At 38.3% G+C, this 21851-nt stretch overlaps 1 protein-coding gene across 2 annotated transcripts in view; it reads right to left on the bottom strand.

Moving 5' to 3' along the window:
• The window catches only part of XRCC2 (X-ray repair cross complementing 2), a 32410-nt gene extending 10978 nt beyond the window's left edge, over positions 1–21432 (bottom strand). The window contains exons 1-2 of one of the 2 annotated variants that reach the window (XM_021009582.2): positions 21185–21432; positions 4280–4375 (exon numbers count right to left, since the gene is read on the bottom strand). In XM_021009582.2, coding sequence (XP_020865241.2) covers positions 4280–4375; positions 21185–21223 — 135 coding nt within the window. In that variant the 5' untranslated portion in view covers positions 21224–21432. The remainder of the gene's footprint in view (positions 1–4279; positions 4376–21184) is intronic. The other variant, XM_021009583.2, reaches the window with a different exon arrangement.
• Positions 21433–21851: the final 419 nt, after the last annotated feature.

The raw sequence follows: 21851 nt of genomic DNA, 5'->3' as shown, positions 1-21851 counted from the left end.
CTGCAGATAATAAAAGTACAAAATGAGGTAAAATGATAAGGTAACTTAGGAGGCTGTTTGTCATGTCAAAATATTAACAGTAAAAATTGACCACCAGTATGGCAAAAAATAATTATTATGAACTTTCTTCATCTCATATAATCAAGAGGAATCTAATCATTAGTTCAGTTGTGAACCAGATGCATATTTAAAGGTGTGAAACATTTTATACCTTCGATAAAGTTTTATTATGAAGTCTCATCATGGAACAGTGGTAACAATGGGTTTTCCAAGGTAAGCTCAAGGTCTACACTAAGCTGAAAAGCTTTCTTGAATGCCAGTCTGGTGATGGGTTCTTTATCTCCTTTTTGAGGAGCTGCCTGGCTAAGGTTTGGGAGACTCCCTATCCAGAAGGCTGGGCACAAGGTGATTTTCTTTTTTCAGGGGAGGGGAAGCACAGCAAGTCTACTGTAGGGGTTGCAATCTGCATTAATGGGAGTATCGACATACCAGTGAAATCACAGATAGGTGAAACATTTAAGAAAATTAGGTTACTCACTATTCTGTAGGTGAGTATATACATATACAGAGTATTAAAGGAGATTTAAAACATCACGCCAGCATTTATTAACCTAAATGATTACTGCACTTCAAAGTACTTAGCTTGAGAGGTTATATACTTATCACAATAATTCTTCCATCATTCAAAACATTTCTGGAAGCCTCTTTTAAATTATCCTCTGAGCCAAACAAGAAAACAAGTCTCATCATTAGTGTATGATCACAAGTAGTACAGTAACTAGGGATTTGTGTGCCCAAGGTAAGTGGCAAAAAAAACCCCGTTCTGATTTAGGGGAAGAAGAAGCTGGGGAAGGGAGCAGAGAAAGTGACCCCAACATAGCAGTCTGAGGCTGCTGTGCTGGGAAAAGGGGAATGCTATGATACACGGGAAGAATTCACCTAGCCTATCATCTGATAGCTCCCTATCTTAACTAATCTTGCTAAATATTAAACACACCATTTCTAGTCTGCTAAATAACTGCAAAAACTCTCAGTGCCCAGTAAATGTGACACCTCAAGACAAAGCCCCCTTTACCCTATAATAGTTACAACTCTGATTACATCTCATTTTAACCAAAGAAGCTATTAACCCAGCTTAAACACCAATCTCACTCATCAGACCTATCTCCAATACAGGAATCTGGCTAATTCCAAAATCAGATTTGCCCTAAAAAAATGTAGATCTGCCACAGCCCATCATGTTTAAAATAATATACCAAAAGGTTCAGAAGGAAATCCAAGAGTTCCAAAAACACTTTTGGTCAAATACAATGATAGCAACATTACAGTATAGCCTACGAGGGTAGCTACTTTGTAGCTTGTAATCACAATATGAGTATATTCATATGTGTATGTATTTATGGCTACACAAATGCACATAAAAACCTGTCCCTCAGGGTGATGAATTGCTAAAGAAGGTACTAAGCACTCAAGTGCAACTTGTATAGGAGAGAGGAATTCTTTAGGGCTAATTTCATAAGAAACAGTAGCATATTTACCAATCATTTCTGAAAATTAGGTGTAAATTGAAGGAATTTTCTACAGCCCAGAATATTAACAACTCAGAAATATGACAATTTGGTAAAGAAAAGAGTACTGCAGATATTTTTAATAAAGTAAATGAAACATTTGTTAAACATTCAAAAAAGGTGGCATTATGTTATACATACTTTTGTCCCACAATTACATCCTCCTCTTCCATTTTCCAACTATGGTAACAAGGAGTCTAATACAAAAAAAGCATGCTGGGTTTTTTTTTTATGTATGATAACAGAAGAGGAGGGTGGGATGTAGCTGCCAGAAGGCTTTCTGAAATTTCAAACAAAGAAACATTAATAAAAATCTCCCCTCTACTATGACAAGAAAGGGTGACAGAAAACTTCTGAGTTTTTGCAACAGAGAGGTCAACGTGACACTGCTACATGGGCTGCTTGCCACAGGGTCAAGGGCTGCTCCTATGTGGGGAAGATCTCTTCCAACTGATGCCAATATCATCAGGGTCCATATAAGAGGCAGAAACATAAATGGGAAAAAATGAATATAATAAAAGGTCATGTTATAACTAATTTTATGTATTCTCAAATAAAGGGCTTTCTTCATGGCAACCCTGTGAGAGATCTTATGGTTTACAGACGTTGGAGGGTTTTTGGAATGAAAGTTCACTGAGAGTCAAGAATACTGTTAATTTTGTCTTTGTATACACAGCACCTAAGACAGTGCCTTGCATACCTAGATGCTTAATTTGTTTAATTATTTACACCAAACTTCATAACTCCAAAAAGTGCGACTACAATGCCTCATCATGGCATGGAAGTTATTCTATGTTTCTGAAGTTCATATTGTCAAGGTTCTTGAAGGTTCTATCATACTGGACAGCCCTTGAGTATGATCTTGTCAACAAACTAAGACTGTAAAGAATATTCCTAAAGACAAAACAACTGTTTTACACCAAAGACCCCAAAATGTGGGGAATGGATCTTACAGATGGAGAGATTGGGTTGGTAGCCTAGATGACCTGAAAATAGAAGCAGATTAAGAGGCTGCAAAGAAAGGAAGGATCACAGAGCTTTAAACCTTCTCTTAGACCAAGAGATATTGTAGGTCTGGCCTGGAAGGCAAGTAGCTACTTAAAGACCTACAAGTTCAAGGTGCCAAAGGATTACACTTCCCCTGGAGGTGCAAGTAGACTAGTGCTATATTGACTTGTTTTTCTATGTGAAAATAGGCTTAATTTCTCTTATTTTGCTCCAGACTTTGCAAGAAGTATTCTATCTGCTGGTCTAGGGACTGCCTAATCAGTGTGTGTAGGTTCTCTCGATCTGTTTCAAGCCTAGAAGTGTTGTGGCCAAATTAATTTGAAAAACTCTGAATTAGGTTAAAGTTTAGAAAATGTTAATGTGATACAGTGTAGAAAAACCTGATTTTTTTCTCTGTTCTCTAGATCTTCCATTCCTGAGCCATACCTATTACTCTTGCCTGGTATCCTCTCCTCCCTTCTGACTTGCCCCTAATCTGGAATCCTCATATCTAGAAACTTGGAAGATTTCAGTAGAAACTTACACTCTCTTGGATGACTGGGATTCAGGAGTGAGAAACCAATCAGAGCCCCCTTAGTATAACCTTTCCTCTCCCTACAAAATAACTGAGCTGCCACTGCTCTCAGCTGAACTAAGAGAGGTGCCCTGGAGCATGAATCTTTTCCTAGACCAGAGGTTCCCAAACTTATTTGGCCTACTGCCCCCCTTAAAAAAATTACTCAGCACTCCCCTGGAAATTTACTGTAGAAGGTAATGCTTAAGCCAAGTCTTAAAGGAATTCAAAGATTCCAAGAGGCAAAAGTAAGGAAACAATGCATTATAGGCATAGGGGATGGAACTCTATATGTGGGGAACAGTAATTATGTTAATATGTCTGGATGGTAGAGTGTATAAAGGGAAATAATATCTATAACTAGTAATATATAATTACACATTAAGCTGGAAAAGAAAGAAGGGGCCAGACTTTGAAGAGCACTGAATGTCAAAAAGAGATTATATTTTATTAGGGTAACAGAGAACCACGAGAGTTCACTGAGTTGGGAGGTCACACATAGTCATACCTACACTTCAGGAAAATCACAAGGATGATGGACTGGATGGACTGGAGTAGGGAAGAGACCTTTTGGTACAGAGGCCAAATAGGAAGTTATTATAGTTCATCCATAAGGTGAGGAGGGCGTGAAGTAGGGTGGTGATTATGTGAATATAATGGAATACTACTGTGCTAAGAGAAATGATGAAGACAACAGTTTCAGAGAAACCTCAGACAACTTGTATGAACTGATAAAGAATGAAGTGAGCAGAACTGCTAGTACTTATACAATAACAACACATTGTAAAGAGGCAGCTGGTGATGCAGTAGATATAGAACAGGGCCTGGAGTTAGGAAGACCTGAGATCAAATTTTGGCTCAAATATGTACTAGCTGGGTGACCCAAGAGAAGTGACTTACTTAACCTCTGTCTGCCTCAGTTTCCTCAATTGTAAAATTAGGATAATAACACCCTACCTTCCAGGGTTGTTGTGAGAATCAAATCAGATAATACTTTTAAGGTACTTAGCACTATGACTAGCACATAGCAGCTGCTCAATAAATTCTTGCTTCCTTCCTCCCTAAAGACAAACAACTTTTAAAGACTTAAGAACTCTAATCAATGCTATGACCATCCCCAAAGGACTCAGGATAAAAACAAGCTACCCACCTCCTGACTCCTGAGAGTGAAGACAGATTTGGAGCAGAATGAGACATTTTCTAGACAAAAACAATGTGGGAATTGATTTTGCTTGATCAAGCATATCTGTTACAAAAAGAAAATAGATTTGTATTAATTTTAAAAAAATTAAACTAATTAAAAAATTATAATAACCAAGCTTGCCTGGATTTAACGAAGAAATACAAGAAGGCACCAATCTCTTCATTTAAAAGGAGGGAAACTATGGGTGTGAAACAATGTTAATAATATCAAGACTTTTTTGATGTGCTGGTTAGTTTTACTGAATTAATTTTCTCTTTTTTATTCTTTTTATGAGGGATAACTTCCTGGGACAGGGGTTAAGAAATGGAAACTAGATGATAAAAAAGTTTAAAACAGTATCAATAAAAATATTTTAAAAATAACTGAATAAATAACTTGTTCCAGGATCTATTCTTTTTTTTTTTCCTTTGCTAGGCAATGGGGTTAAGTGACTTACCCAGGGTCACATAGCTAGTAAGTATTATGTGTCTGAGACCGCATTTGAACTCAGGTCCTCCTGAATCCAGGTTCAGTGCTCTCTCCACTGCGCCACCTAGCTGCCCCATCCAGGATCTATTCTAACTGAACTCTATCAAAAGAGATGAGAATGAGATGAATTGTAATAATCACAGCTCACATAATGCAGTAAGGTTTGCGAAGCACTTTATATACAGTTATCTCTTTTGATCCTCATAATAATTCTGTGAAGTGGGTGCTATGATTCCCACTTTATAGATAAGAAAACTGAGGTTCACCGTACACAGTAATAGCAATATCGTAATGATAAGCAACAGTGAAAGACTTAACTACTCTATTAAGACAATGATCCAAGACAATTCCAAAGGACCGATGATGAAAAATGCTATCCACCTCCAGAGACAAAACTGATGAACTCTGCTGACTGAAACATACTTTTTTACTTTATTTTTATTTTCTTATTTTAAAAAAAATTCACACATAATTGGGAAATATTTAATGAAGTAAATAAAAATAATTTAAAAAAACCCCTGATGTTCAGAGCAATTAAAGGACTTGCCTATGTTTACCCAGTTATAAAGCATCTGAAGTAAGATTCAAACCCAGGCCATTCACAAAAGCCACTATAACACGCTGTCTCCCAACAACAGAAAACAATGCTTAAAACAATGAGCAAACATATAAAGTTAAAATTTGCACCACATAAACGAAAAGACTTATTTTAAGACTGAAGAATAAAGTCATAGGACTTAAACGTATGGACATGGCCAAAGGGAAACTGCTACCTTTGTAAGAGTCAAGAAGTCTCATGAAAGAATTGCAGAATTTTTGGAATTATTTAAGGGAAGGCAGAAGAGAAAATAGAACAAAGTAGGTAACTGATAGAATTAGAAGTAGACGGTTCATTTATAGGGTAAGACCTAGGTACTTTGATGTCTGGAATGGGATAATTAAAGATATTTAGTAAATGGGCTAAGGGGAGAGATCATAGCTGGGGGAAATATACATTACAGGCAAAAGCTCAAGTTCTCTGAGCCTTGTAATATGAGGAAGGCTAAACGGAGCAGCCATAAATAGGAAGGGAGAGTAGAGGCAATGGTTAATAAGAGCTGAACCAGTATAACTTTTGCCTGCTCTAATAATACTCCCCTACCTTTTAAGGCATGACCTATACATATGGAATTAAATTTCCTTTGCTAGTTTAAAGAATATTAGCCTTCAGGGTACTGAACTAAGACCATCTGTTCAAAACAGCTTTTATCTAAATAACATGGAAAAGTCAATCAATACTCTCCGACTCTACTGTTAAATGGTATTGTTCCTATGTATATACTCTGACGACAGCTCATAGAACATTCAGTAATATTTTTAAAATGTTTATATATCGTACCATAGAAAAAGAAAAAAGATAAAAGTAACCTATTTATCAGTTTAGAAAACTGATAGATAACTTTAGGTAGCAAAAATTTCTAACAGAAACTCTCACTGGTACTACAAAAAAACCCACACCACCCTTTTTTTCAAATCTAGAAAATTATTTTTAAAAAACAACATTCTAGGAAAACGGATTCATAGAAAAACCCAAATAGAAAGCTGTTAAACGTTTCGTATACAGTTAGTTATTTGTAAGCTACCAGAAGGAAAAAAGAATTCTGTAATATATTATAGGAAGCTTTCCATAAGGCTAGTATCTAGGTAGTAAAAGAAGAAGTAATTATCAACAGTGAACTTTAATACTCAGACTTCATTAAGTACAATATTTTCTGAAGGTAATTACAGGATTTTAAACATCTGAGCTGACAATTAAAAATAAAAATTATATTCATTAGTTTTTTCCAACTCTTCCCCCTTCAGGTTTATACAAGGTATATATTAAAAACCCAAGGTACATTACTCCCATAATGTACTGGTAAGGTTTATTGCTAACTATAAAAGATATGAGAGCACTCAAAAAAATGAGATCTGGATTCTAGTTTCTAAACTTCAATCTATAACCAGTTATGTGACCTTGGGAAAGTCATATTCTCTCTGGGTTTTGGTTTTCTCACTTGTAAAATAAGGAGTTGGACTAGATACTAGGTAATTTCTAAAACTCAATTCTAAAATTATGTTTCTAGAACTATAACATCAAAAAATAATAAAAGTGTGCAATAACAGGTTTTTGTGCCTCAATCAAGAACAACAAAGAAGAATGGGGTATATATATAACCTTTTCTTTTTATTCATGCTAAATGAAACAAAAGAAGACAATTATTTGATCTCATAACAAGAGTGCATCATTAATTTACTAATCTTAACTTTTTGCTTTTCTGCTAGATTGCCTAAAGTAAAAGCCTATGTGTGGTCAACTTAACCCCTGTAATAAAGTCAATCTTTTTCTTAAAAAATAAAAAAGAGATAATTATTTGATTAAATTAAGCATTTATGAATTGCCTATTGTCATGCCAAAGATAGTCACCATTGTCACTAAAGAGAACCAGCACAGAATCCAAGTTGAAGAGGAATTCATTTGGACACACAGAAAAAAACAATTACTTTCTGGTATTCCTATATATAGATTATTACATACAATTAGATGGCAATCTGGAATTATACCCAAAGAGTTATAAAACTATATATATCCTTTGACCCAGAAATAGCACTAGGTCTACAAATTATGTCTGTTTCCCAAGGTGATTAAAAAAAAAAAGAAAAAGAACCTATATGTTCTAAAACAATGCTTCTTATACTATGGGTCAAGACCCCATATGGGTTTGCATAACTAAATGTGGGTGGTCGCAAAAAATCTGGCAACAGTAAAAGGTTTATAAATGAACAAGGATCAAAAATTAATTCAAACTCAAATGTGTAATGAATCCGAGGTGTTTCTGGCAGCGTTTGCGCGTTGCTGCATTGCATGACTTCACTGCAGCCTTGGTTCTGAACACACAACATACACACTTTGCATTGTACATGCCCTGAGGCCACACAATGCCAAAGAACACTGAAACTGGAAAAGGGGTCGTAAGCAGAAAAAATTTAAGACCTTTTCTAAAATATGTATAACAGCTCTCTTTGCAATGGCAAAGAACTGGAAATTGATGGAATGCCCATCAATTGGGGAATGGCTAAATAAGTTGTGGTATATGATTGTGGTAGAATACTACAGTGCTGTAAGAAATGATGATTAGGTTGATGTTAGAAAAACACGGAAGGACTTGCATGAAATAATGAAGAGTGAAATGAACAGCACCAAGAGAATTTTATATACAGTAACAGCAATATTGTTTGAAAAATAACTGTGAATGCTAAGTTATTCTGAGTATTATAAATACTCAAATCCACTACAAAGAACCTATGAAGGATGATACTATCCACCTCCAGAGAAAGAACTGATAAACAGAAGTATGCACAGTATGGTTGTGTGTGTGTGTGTGTGTGTATGGATTTGTGTCAAATGGTGGCCTTTTCTAATGTGGGCTAGGGGAAGGGAAGGAAACAGTTTGGAACTTAAAATGTAATTTAAAAATTAATTAGATTAAAAACAAAAACCAAAAAAGCCAAGGCCCACCTTTTCAATACCAATATCCTATTAGTGATATTGTATGGTTGTGAGTCGGGCAACTAGGTGGCAGAGTGGATAGAGTTCTGGGCCAGGAGTCAGGAAAACTTGAGTTCAAATCCAGTCTCAGCACTTACTAGCTGTGTGATCCTGGGCAAGTCACTTAACCCTGTTTGCCTCAGTTTGCTCATCTATATAAAATGAGCTGGAGAAGGAAATGGCAAACCACTCCAGTATCTTTGCCAAGAAAACCCCAAATGGAATCCTGAAGAGTTGTATATGACTGAAATGACTAAACAACAACAAAATGGTTGTTGAGTCATGGACTACTACAGTCTCTGAAGAAAAGAGTATCACAATGCAATGAAGGGATACATGGTGGGTGTAAGTAGGCTGTAACAAATAGAAATTAAGGAACTACAAAGAAAAACCAAAATAAAAGATGCCTTATTGGTAAAAAGCCTGACTAGCTTAAAATTGCACTAGGCCTACTGGAACATACTGTATAAAATCAAAAAAGAAAAAAGGCTAGTTATATGGAGAAAGTGAGGAACAACCAAAGGAACAGATGCTCCACTGGTCTCCTCTAGATTTTAGAAGGAAACAAGACAAACTTCCAGCATGTTTAGCTGATCCCCATTTTGAACTTAATAGGAGGACATGGACAAGAGTCACACAGAATAAGCAGACATGGATGGTCTGTGACAGGGGTGGGGAACCTGTGGTCTCAAGGCCACATGGGGCTTTCTAGGTCCTTGGGTGAGGCCTTTTCACTGAGTCCAAGTTTTATAGAACAAATTCTTTTATTAAGGGGATTTAATACATTAAGAGACTCTGTGATCTGTATCATTGTAGGGAAAATCTATATCAGTGTGATCATGGATCTAGTTGAATATTTAAATATACATATAAATATATTTGTTATTGTGCAGTTGTTTTTAGTTGTTTCTGTCTCTTCTTGATCCCATTTGGAGTTTTCTTGGCAAAGATACTAGAGCAGTTTGCCATTTCCTTCTCCAGCTGTTTATAGATAAGGAAAATGCCCAGGGTTACATAGCTAGTAAGTATCTGAAACCACATTTGAATTCAGGAAGATCACTCTTCTGGAATCCAGGGCCAGCACTCTATCTACTGCATCACCTAGTTGTCCTTATGTACTTATTTAAGTATGAGAGAGAGGGAGACAGAGACAGACAGAGAAAGAGAGAGTGTGTGAGTGTGAGTGTGTGTGTGTGTGTGTGTGTGTGTGTAGTGCAATGTACTATGCTAGGCCCTGGAGGTACAAAAGTTTAAAATCTAGCAGGAATGATAAAAACTAGTGTATCAGATGATGTCTAGGTATGAGGCTAAATAGAGAACTTTAAACAGGCTAGAATAAGTACACAGGAGTTTCAATCAGAGTAGTAAGGGACTAAAGAAAGAAGCTGATGGAGCTACAATAGGGCATAATTCCAGCAAGAGGGCCAAGGTTGGTAATGGCTTACAGGTAGGAAAAAGAAAACACTTATGGCCTACTACATCTAAGGTCCTATATTCTAGGTCCTAGGAATAGGAAATTGGTATAAGACACTACCTTTGACCCTAAAATGCTTGAGGATATGCCAGTGGTGGGCAGTTACATGGGACAAGCAATAATTTTGATACAGTTCCATTTTGTGATAGTAATGGCCAAATGTATATGCTTCTACTAAGTAAAACTATGCTGACTCAGAATGCTTGGCTTTAACCAGAGGAAACTAAACTGAATTGGTTTCCTTACCTTTAGTTAGTTAGTCCTCCAGCAAATGTGTGCTGGATTTTGTGTCATACATGTATTCTATTACTCTTTCGTTGTTTTTAATTCTGTAATTTGGAAGAATGTATATGACTCCAAAAAAATGTGCAAAAATTGTAGCTCTTCAAGAGCACACTTCACTGACTATTAGAGATATTTCAATGGCTATGGATGTGGGGAAGTCAAGCATCTCAAGAGTGATTTAAATGAAACTGTATGTGTCATATCAGAGAAAAAAGGTTTCTTAAAAGGAAAATGTCATTAAAAATGAAAAAATAATACCAAGAACTGACAAATTATAGAGGCAAATCAGCCCAATTAATCCTCAAAAACAAAGACTTTCAGAGGAAAATGACAGGGAGAGAAATTGTTACTGATTTCTCTATGGTGTGGAAGAGACACTTAAGCAGCTCCTGGTTCACTGCCTTGTTGTGACAGAAGGGTTTGGTTACTGATCTAGAGCCAGACATCCTGCAGAATGAAGTCAAGTGGGCCTTAGAAAGCATTACTTACAACAAGACTAGTGGAGGCGATGGAATTCCAGCCACGGTATTTAAAATCCTAAAAGATGATGCTGTTAAAGGCTGCACTCAATATAAAACTCAACAGCGGTCACTGGATTAGAAAATATCAGTTTATAGTTCAGGTATAAATAAGGGCAATGCCAAGGAATGTCCAAATTACTAAATAATTGCACTCATTTCACATGCCAGCAAGGTTATGCTTAAGATTCTGGCGAACTAGTCTTCAGCAATATGTGAACCGAGAATTACAAGAACAGGCTGGTTTTTGAAGAGGTACAGGAACTTGAGACCAAACTGCCAACATTCACTAGATTATGGAGAAAGGAAGGGAGTTCCAGAAAAACATCTACTTCTGCTTCATTGTCTATACTAAAGACTTTGATTGTATGGCAAACCCTCAAAAAGACAAGAGTAGTTGATCATCTTACTTGTCTCCTGAGGTACCTGTATATGGGTCAAGAAGCAACAGTCAGAACCAAACATGGAACAGTTGATTGGCTTAAGATCGGAAAAGGAATATGGCAAGGCTTTATAATGTCACCTTATTTAACTTATATACACAGTACATCATTCAAAATGCCAGGCTGGACGAATCAAAAGCCAGAATTAAGGTTGCTGGGAGAAAAAGCAACAATCTCAGATATGCAGATGAGGGGCAGCTAGATGGTACAGTGGTTAGAGCACCAGCCCTGAAGCCAGGAGGACCTGAGTTCAAATCTGCCTTCAGAACAAACATTTGACACTTACTAGCTGTGTGACCCTGGGCAACTCACTTAACTCCAATTGCCTAAAAAAAAAACAGTAATAATATCAGATATGCAGATGATACCATTCTGAAGGCTGAAAGTAAAGAAAAATTAAGCTTCTTGATGAGGGTGAAAAAAAAAAGTATAAAAGCTGGCTTGAAGCTTAACATAAAACAAACAAACAAAAAACCAAACTGAGATCTTGGCAACAAGTCCCATCATGGCAAATAGAGAGAGAGGAATGGAAACGGTATCAGATTTTATATTCCTGGGTTCAATGATCACTGCAGACAGCAACTGCAGCCATGAAATTAAAAGACGCTTGCTCCTTGGAGGGAAAATGATGGCAAATCAGGACAGCATACTAAAAAGCTGAGACATCATCTTGCCGACTAAGGCAACAAAAGTCCATGTAGTCAAAGCTATGGTTTTTCCAGTAGTAATGTATGGCTGTGAGAGTTGGACTATAAGGAAAGCTGAGTGGTGAAGAACTGATGCTTTCAAATTGTCTTGCTGGAGAAGACTTTTTTTTTAAAATTTTATTAATTTGTTTCGATTTATCAACAATCACTTCCAAATGCTTTTGAGTTTAAAATTTTTCTCCCTCTTCCTCCCCACCACCCTCCCCAAGATGGCACACAATCTGATATAGGCTATACATTTACATTCCTATTAAACATATTTTAACATTAGTGAAGTTGTAAGTAAAACTTAAAACCAATAGGAGGAATCATCAGAAAGAGGAAACAAAACTCAATAGAAGAGGAAAAAAAAGACAGTGATTCAACTTTCACAGTTATGATTACTATCTGTGTCTTTTTCTCCATTCTTTTTCCCCCATTCATGCTTTTCTTTCTCCTTTGGAGAAGACTTTAGAGAGTCCCATGGATAGCAAGGAGATTAAATCGGTCAATACTTACAGAGATTAATTCAGGCTATTCACTGGAAGGTCAAATACTTTTGAGGTTTAAATACTTTGACCACACAAGAAGATGGGACTCATTGAAAAAGATACTGATGCTGGGAAAGATTGAAGGCAAAAGGAAAAGGGGATGGTAAAGGATGAGATGAATAGATAATGTCATGGAAACAATGAACATGAACTTGGACAAACTTTAAGACATAGTGGAGGATAGACGAGACTGACATGCTATGGTACAATGGGTCACAAAGAGCCAGATATGATTGAAGAACTGAACAACAATAATCTCTACAGTGTGGTAAAGGCTTCTTAAAGTTGGAAGAACAGTGAGAAGACCGGTAAAGAAAAAAACCCCAACAACTGCTCATCACTATTATGAAGAAAATATGTTGGTCACAGACAAGATAATACAAAGATAGGAATCCTGAAGATTGGGAAAAGGTAATTTTTACTAATGAAACTTTCATTCAAGATTATATTAAAATTAGCATCAGAAGACCAGGTGAGTTTGTAAAGTCTGAGTATTTTCGTAAGACTTTATAAAACATCCACCCGTAAAATATTAAAAACATTTTTTTTACTTCTATTTAGGTTGGAGGTCTAATCTCCATTGAGGAAATGATGAATTCTGACAAACATAATAAAAAGAAGCAGAATTGTTCCAGAACAATTCACAAATGAAGACTGAATAGTCTAATACAGCCTTGCACTGTGCCACATATCATGAAAGAATAATAATTTATCTATGAGATGAAGATAAGCATGCTTTCCTAGCATGGGAACTCATTTGATTTAAATCTCGTGGAAAAGCTATGGGTTATAATCAAGGCCAGACTTAGAAAAATGTTTGCCAGTGTAATATCCAATGTGTTATGTGGTTTCCATAATAAAGAATAAAACAATCTGTCAAAATCTTGTGAACTCAATGTCAAACTGTGTAAAAAAAATGCTGCAAAAGAGGCCATATTCAATATTAAAAAAAACTTTTTTTTTGCAAGGCAACTGGGGTTAAGTGACTTGCCCAGATTCACACAGCTAGTAAGTGTCAACTGTCTTGTGTGAGACTGGATTTGAACTCAGGTCCTCTTGACTCCAGGGCTGGTGCTCTATCCACTGCGCCACCTAACTGCCCCTAAAAGTTTTTTTTAAGATGTAAAAAGTTATAGGGTTAACTGTGTAGTCAATAAATTTAATTATTTTATTTTGTGCACTTAATTTGCATACTTCAATAGGTATATACTACCAATTTTTCCACATCATATTTTGTTTTAGGCTTAATACATGTTGACATTTTCAGAAGATATATTTTAAAACTACAAATTTTCATATATGTAAAGTATACTATTCTAAATATTTATTAATTTTTCTTTTTGCAAAATACTTATTTCAAGAGAAGGTAGCTAGGTGGTACAGTGGATAGAATGTTGGGCCTGGAGTCAGGAAGACCTGAATTCAAATTTAGTACACCTTCCGAATAAATGCTTATTTACTTATTTATAAATTTATATACATGTCCTACTATATTGGATACATCATAAAACTTACGCAAAAGTATAAATTTTTTAAATGATGAAATAAAATTCGATCTTAAAGTCAATAGGAAAAAAAAAGTCAATAGGAAGCCACTCAAATTTATTGAGTAGGGGAGCAACATGACACTTTAGGAAAATCACTTTGATAACAACGTGGAAAATGGATTAGAGAGGGGAGAAAATTCAATCAGGAAGACCAATTAAGAGGAAACCATTGCAGTATTTTAGGTAAGAGGTGAGGAGGGCTTGAACCAGAGTGATGTTTATGTGAGCAGAAGAGAGGAATGAGAGATGAGGAATAAAAGATGTGAAAGGAGCAATGACAAGATTTGGCAATTGTCTGGATATGTGGATTAAGAGAAAATGAAGAACTGAAGACAACATTAAAGTTATAGACCTTGGTGATTGGGCTGCAACTCACCGATGTCTGGCTTTGAATGTAGAGCCAACCCTCAAAAGTGCATCTGGTGTAGCTGTCTGGAGTGCACAGGAACAGAGATGGGTATGCTTAGTCAGGACAGGAATTTTCCCAATGGAAACTTTGAGGTGCCACACTGGGTAGGCTTTAACTTCCCCCTTTTTTTTTTTAAAGGCAATTGGGGTTAAGTGACTTGCCCAGGGTCACACAGCTAGTAAGTGTCAAGTGTTTGGTCTGAGATCACATCTAAACTCAGGTCCTCCTGACTTCAGGGCCGGTGCTCTATCCACTGTGCCACCTAACTGCCCCAAGGCTTTAACTTCCCTAAAGGGCCTACCTATCCATAACTCATAAAGTGGAAGGTATGATTTTGGTGGAGACAAGCCCTACTGATTGGCTACTGCGGGGAGGGTAGGATCCAACTCATCTTCCTAACCTCTATGAGCTGACTACACAAACCCTGGGGTCAGGTCACAGCTTACATTTTGAACACCGATGGTCTAAATAACTTTGTAAGTTCCTTATGGGTCTAAGGAATAGATGCCAGTGTGCTGTTATCATCACTCAGATTATTACTTACAACTTCCTGACAGGGCTTGAAGCAAATAACATGTATTCTGTTTGCTAGTCTCTATCACTCAGACTGATATGAGAACTAAAAACAACTAAGATGTTATTTTAAATGAGAATTTGTTAATTTTAAAACCTCAATAAACTTAAAAAGTCCATAAAACACTTCTATACAGTCAGACAGGTATGAGACTGGGGACAGACAGCAGAGGAGGCCACACGTGAGCATGAGCTTGGATGAAGATGAGTTCAACAAGCAGATATGGAGGAAGTCTATCTCAGGCTTTAAATAGTATTTAACGAGGCTGGAATTCCAAGGAGTTAAAGTTTAAAGTAAATATGTTTCAGTGATGGACTCTATTATGATTTCTGCTATCCTTCTATATTGACTCCAAGTGGGATCTCTGAAAATAAACTGAATTAAGTTTAATTGTAATAATTTAATGAGCTAATTTAAAGAGACAAAGAAAACCTACCCTTTCACCAATTTCTATGGTCTTGTGCTTTAGTATACGCATATCATTTTCTTTTTCTTTTTTGCCCAAGTCTCTAAATATTTGGCATATTTAATTCAGCATTTATTAAATACCTAGTCTGTGCTGAACGCTATGGAGTAAGGTTATGAAAATGAAAAACAGCAAAGCCCTGCCCTCAAGGAGCTTAAAATCTAGTAGAGGAAACAGAAGTGTAAGCTTCTTAAGGTCAGAGTCTGTTTTCTTTTTTTCTTTGTATCTACAGTATTTGGTACAGGGCCTGGTACACAGCAAGCACTTAATAAATGCTTACTGACTGAAATAATTATGTTAGAATACACACACACATTATATATACACATATATATGTACACATATATACACACACACACACATACACACACAGCAGAAGTCAGACAGGCATGAGATTGGGGAGAAAGAGAACATTCACTAGCTGGGGCATCACAGAAGGCAACATCTGAACCTGTACTTGGAGGAAGATGATTTTTAACAAGCAGAGATATGGAAGAAGTCTACTCAGGCTTAAAAGACAGGTTGTGCACATACACAAGAGGCAAGAAGAGGCAGAAGGAGATCAGGGAATGACTAATTGTCCAGTCTGACTGAACGAACTATCAAGTATACACAGGAGAATATTATGAAATAAGGGTAGAAAAGCAAGCTGGAGCTCTACTGTAGAGAGCTGGCTGTAAACGTCGAGATAAGGAATTTGTATTTTATCCTATAGGCAATGGGGAGTAACACAATCAGACCTGTGAATTAGATTATTTTGGCACATCTATGAAGGATGAAGTAGACTAGAGTTATTCTAACAGTCCAGATGAAAGGTAATGATGGCTTGAATTAGGGTGATGGAAGTGGGAATGAAAAGTAGGGGGCAGAATGAGAGATATTTCAGAAAATAACTGACAGGCTTTGACAACTAATTAGAGATTGGGGAAAAGAGAAGGTTTTGAACCTGGATGATTAGGAGGATTATGGTGCCATCAACAGAAATAAGGAAACTGGGAAGAAGGACAGATGCAGTTTCAGATGTGTTGAATTTAAGGTGCTGTTAGGGCATCCTGGTGGAAATGCCTAGCAAACAGAGTTAGGCTCAGGAGAAAAATAATAGGTAGAGTTACAGGTAATCATCTGCTTAGAGGTAATAATTAGACAGTAGTAAACAAAATTGCCAAGGGAAAGAATATAAAAAGACTGAGGATAAGCTTGAGGCTGCCCACAATCAGGAAGGCTAGGAAGAGAAAATATCAAATGAGTTTAAAAGGGGGCTGTCTGAAAAGAACCAGTACAAACCAGTGCCAACAATGCCACTGGAGAAGATGGTATCAAGAAGCGGTTGTTAGTTTCAAATACTGCAGAAAGGTCAAGATAGATGAGTGAGAAAAACCTACTAGAACTTGGCAATTTGGAGGTCATTAGGGACCTTGAAAAGAATGGTTGGCTGGAAATCAGATATGATGAGGATTAAGGACTGGGTAGATAAAGAGAAGGCAGACACAACTGGTAGAGATTACTTCTTCTAGAAGTACTTCACATAGCTATGAAAGGGAAGAGAAAGATGGGGCAATAGTTTAAGGGAACAATAGCATCAAAAGGAGGATTTTTTTTTGAGGATTTTGACCAGAAGAAGAGTCACTTTACCCTCTGAGATGTGAAAGAAGATAGCTAAGGATAAACAAAGATTTAAGGAAATGGAGAAACATAGTTAAGAAAAGACAAAGTATATAGCTTTAAGGTGTTTTCAGTAAAATTTCTGAGGCAAAAAAAGGGGCAAAGAAGAAAAGAACAAAATAAAGCTTAGGTCAACTGACAGCAGTCACTTTGAGGAGGATGATAGAATAAACGAAAGAAAATGTGGTTATGAGGACACAGGTGAAATCAGGATAAACCCAATTAGCCCAATTTCAAGAGGGACAAATGGTGAGGAAAAGGTAGCTTAGTTATACTTTTGCCAAGCCCAAACTCAATCTTTAATTAAGTACCACTACCCTTAGCTTACAAAAGGGCTCTGTTCCAAAAGTTTGTTTGCAATTGAGTTGTTAGGAACTCTACATGCATTTTCTCCTTGAAAAATGTTATACTGGATGGTTCTTTCCTAGGACAACCCACAAAATTCCAATTTAATCCAAAAGGCACCAGAAATTTAGTACAGGCCTCATGACCCTGGGCAATTCACTTAATAGTTCAGTGCCCTAGGCAGCTAAGAGTATAAATTGTAGAGAAGGTGCTAGCATTAAGGGGGACTGGGAAAGACTCCTTACAGAAAGTGAAATTTTAGCTGAGTCTTGAAGGAAGCCAGGGAAACCAGGAGGTGAAGTTGAGGAGAGAAAGGCAAGTCAAGTATGGAGAACAGCCAGTGAAAACAGACAGATCTGAGAGACAGAGTGTATTGTGCAAGGAGGCCAGTCACTGAATTTGAGAGAATATGGAGAGGAATAAGGTTCAAGAGGAGAGGTAGGAAGGGGTCCAGATTATATTTGATCATGGAGGTAATAAGAAGCCACAGGAGTTTCTGTCTGTGTGAGAGAGGTATGTCTCTTCTTCTTCCTACTTTCCCTGTTACTCTCTGTCACCACCCTTTCCAGTCACCCAGGCTGGCAAGCTAGGTGTCATGCTGGACTCCTTACTCTAAGTCATCCCTCGTATTCAATTTTTTGCCAAGGCCTGTTGATTCTGCCTTCACATTGCTTACATATACCTCCTTCTCTCTTCTGACGTTGCCACCACCCTGGTCCAGACCCTCCTCACCTCACACCTGGATTTCTAGTTGCTCCCTGCCTCAAGTCTTTCACTCCTCTAGTACACTCTTTACTCACTATCAAAGTGATCTTCCTAAAGTGCAGGTCTGACCATGTCTTTCCCATATTCAATAAACACCAATGGCTCACTACTGCCTCCAGGATTAAATATAAAATCCTCTGACTTTGAAAACCCTTCATAATCTGGCCCCTTCCTACCTTATCAGTCCTTTTACACCTTATTCCCCTCTATGTACCACTCAATCCACTGACACTGGAATCTCCTTTCCCCCCACCCTTAGAATGTAAGCTTTATTAGTGTAAGCAGTGTGTTTTTGCCTTTCTTTGAATCCCCAATGCTTAAAACGTTACCTGCCACACAGTAAGCTCTTAATAAATGACTGCTAACTGACTGACATTGATTGGCATCCTTACTATTCCTCAAAGATGACACTCCATTTCTTATCTGGCTGTGTGCCTCGTGCCTGGAACACTCTTCCTGTTCATTTTCACCTCCTAGTTTTCCTGGCTTCCTTCAAATCGCAGCTAAAGTTCTACCTTCTTTAAGAAGCTTTCCCCACTTCTTCTTTATAACAATAACAATAACTAGCATTTATGTGGTGTTTAGTATGTGCTAGGCACACAGATAGGTGTACAACAAGCAAAGCAGCCTCAAGAAGATTATATTCTAATACAATTCTCTGCAGAGAGAAGCTAGAGTTGAATAGGTGAAGTACATGCACTGTAGTCATCTCCAGGCCTGGAAGTGGAGAGCCTGAAACTTGCTAAGATAAGGAGAAACTTCACCAATTCACAGGATGCTGGTCAGACCACTCATCTGCTCAAACACCTTCTATGGCTCCTACTACCTATCAAATAACCTCTAAATTCCTTCAAGTCTCTCCAGTGAATAAAATCTCACTACTTAGGTCACCATTCAAGGCTACTTGAAAGTCTGAGCCCTACCTACTTTTCAAATCTTATGTCCAACTACATTAAAGCCCGGTAGTTCATGGTCTACTGTCCATTCTCTCTATAAACCTTGCATGTTCAGCCTTTGTGTATGTGCTTATGCTATTCCCACTTCCTAAAATACCACTCCCTCACCCCAGAGTGTACCTCTGGCTTCAATACCACTCCCCCTTTCAAGGTCTAGCCCACCTGCCACCTCCTCCATAAATTCAATTCAACAAACATTTTATGAAATGCCTATTTCGTGCAAGATATTGTGTTAGGCACTTGGAATATAAAGAAAAAAAACTAAATAGCGCTCATGCTCAAGGAGTTGGAGGGAGAGGTAGACACAAGACACAACAGGTATAAAAATAAGCAAATATAAAGTCATATAAAGTAATTTCAAAAGGGAGTGCTAATCACCGAAAGAATCAGGAAAAGCCTTAAAAAGCACTTCAGTTCTATTCTGAAAGAAGCTAGAAATCCTATTAAATGGAAGGGAGGAGGGAATTAAATGAAAGCACAAAAAGCAGGATGAAACATCATGGCGAAAGAACAGTTAGCAAGCCTGTTTGACTAGCATTAAAAATATAATGAAACGCAACTGGAAATGCTATGGAAGCTAGATTAGGAAGGTTTTTTAAAACACTAAGATGAGAATCTGAATTTTATTCCAGAGGCAATGGGGAAGCCTTCCATCCACTTCCTTCTTACATTTTCCTTTGTACTTAATGAGTGCTGAATGAAACTTAATTCTCTGAAACTTGAAACCTCAAAGTTATGCATGCTTTTCCCCCTTTCGATAAATAATAGAAAGTAAGGGTTAAGGGAAAAGGCAGAGTTGAGGACTATGCCAAAAATTATGATTTGTGAGATCAGAAAGATGTTAAGAGTAAATGTTTGACTGTAAACTCTTTGAGGGTGGGGGCTGTGACTTATTCCCCCTACATCTCTTCCAATCATAATCTTCCCCTTCCAGTGTAAGATCGGGAGCCACAATCTTTTCCATGAAACTTTTCTGGATCACTCTAATTTTAAGCAATCTTTCCTTCATACTTCATTTTTCAAAACCTGTCCTATGCTCTTGTTAAATAACTTGCATTCTAGTTATTTACGTGGTAGTCTTATCTAGTTACCAGACTGTAAGCTCCCTAGGGACAGTGACATCATCTTTTAAATTTGTAGTCCTAGCACCTACCCAGTGGCATGAAGGTGCTTAATAAACGATTAATAGATACTTGTGGACTAGAACTCAAGAAGAGCTGTGTTCAAAAGCTGACACTGGCCAAATCTTTTAGGTTCTGAGACTAAATTTCTTCATCTGTATGATGAGGGAGTTGGGTTCAATGGCATTCTATGATTCCTTGCAGCTCTCAATCTGTTTTCCCGAGAAATGTTTGTGAACTGGATTATTCATCTGTTTGCCCACGGCACCTGGCACAGTGCCCTGGTACATAGCAAGTCTTCAATGGATGTTTGCTGAAAGCATTAATACTAAAGTTTGCTCTTCCTCTATAGCTTCCTCCTCTCCTCCCTTGCCTCCCATCTCCTTCTCCACACTCATTCTCTATTTCCATCTACTTGCATCCAGGGTGCCCCAGGGGACAAACCTTAGTGGTGGCAGAAGAATGGCACTAGATGCTTCTGGAAGGGAGGTGCCTCCCTCTCTATTCAGCTCACCTTAAATCTCTACAGAGAAGCTTAGAGTGAGGCAGGAGGTTGTGTCTCAGTGGGGATGGAGGAAAGAAGGGGAAGTGAGAAGAGAGACAGAGAGGGGAGGAGAGGAGGAGGAAGAGCAGGAAGGAGAGGGGGAGGGGATAGGGAGAGTAGGGAAGAATGGGAGGGAATATGGGGGAAGGACAGGGAAAAGAAAGGGAGGAGACAAACAGGGAGGAGGGAAGACGGGGAGGAGAAAGAGGGGGCGGACCGGAACGAGGGGGGAGCGGTGGGTTTGGAGGGCTGAGGGAGGGATGGAGCAGCAGCCCCTCCCACACGGAAGCTCCCCTGGGAGGGGCTACACCTCCGCCTCCGCCCCCCGCAGGTCCCTCCCAAGGTGCCTCGCGGCTGGGAAGTGACCGAGGCGACCCTGGCTGGAGAGGCTCCGGGAGGACCGCGTGTCACCCCGGATTGTAACCTTCTTTCACCACCCTTAAAAAAAAAACAACGCTCTGGAGCTCACCTCCGTCCCAGACTCCGCCCTCCGGAAGTCGCCGCTCATCGCCCCTGCGGCTCTAGAGACCGGAGAGTCAACTTTCCCTCCTTCCGCGCCATTTAATGATTCCCGGGCTGGTGAGCCCTGAGAAGCCCAGCAGCCCTCCGGGAAGCATGCGCACTGCGTGAGCGGGGGCCCAAGGGAGGAGGGGTCCCGCGCACGCGCGTTTTCGAAGCCCGGGCCTCCTCTCCGCCCCAGTGCTGGCCTCACTGCCTCCTGGCCCCTCCTCCCCCAGCCTGACATCTGGACTCTCTGCTCCCCTGCGGCAAGGGTAGTTGGTCTCCAGGGGAGATGAACTGAAACAGACAGTGATACTGTTTCCTTTTTTTCTGTCCTCAAGATCAGCTAACATTTATTGGATAATTGGAGGAACTTTATGGAATGTTTACCATTTAATATACAGTCCATAAATAAGGTCTTTTTTCCTCCATTTTTAATAAGTATGCAATTTTATGTGCATATTTTAATGGTTACTTTTTTTAAAAGTAAGATTATAGTCTATATATTATATATTGATAAAGTTTCCTTCACGAGGTGTCCCCACACCGATGAAATCGAACATCCAGACAAAAATAGAAATAAATGGATTGTGTAGCACACCTTAAGCTTCCAGAATGACATAGAGCATTGGAGG

The sequence above is a fragment of the Phascolarctos cinereus genome, unplaced genomic scaffold (assembly GCF_003287225.1).
Source record: "Phascolarctos cinereus isolate Bilbo 61053 unplaced genomic scaffold, phaCin_HiC Scaffold_1;HRSCAF=81, whole genome shotgun sequence".
In the NCBI taxonomy this organism is placed as follows: domain Eukaryota; kingdom Metazoa; phylum Chordata; class Mammalia; order Diprotodontia; family Phascolarctidae; genus Phascolarctos; species Phascolarctos cinereus.
This window is presented reverse-complemented; position numbering and strand designations above follow the sequence as displayed.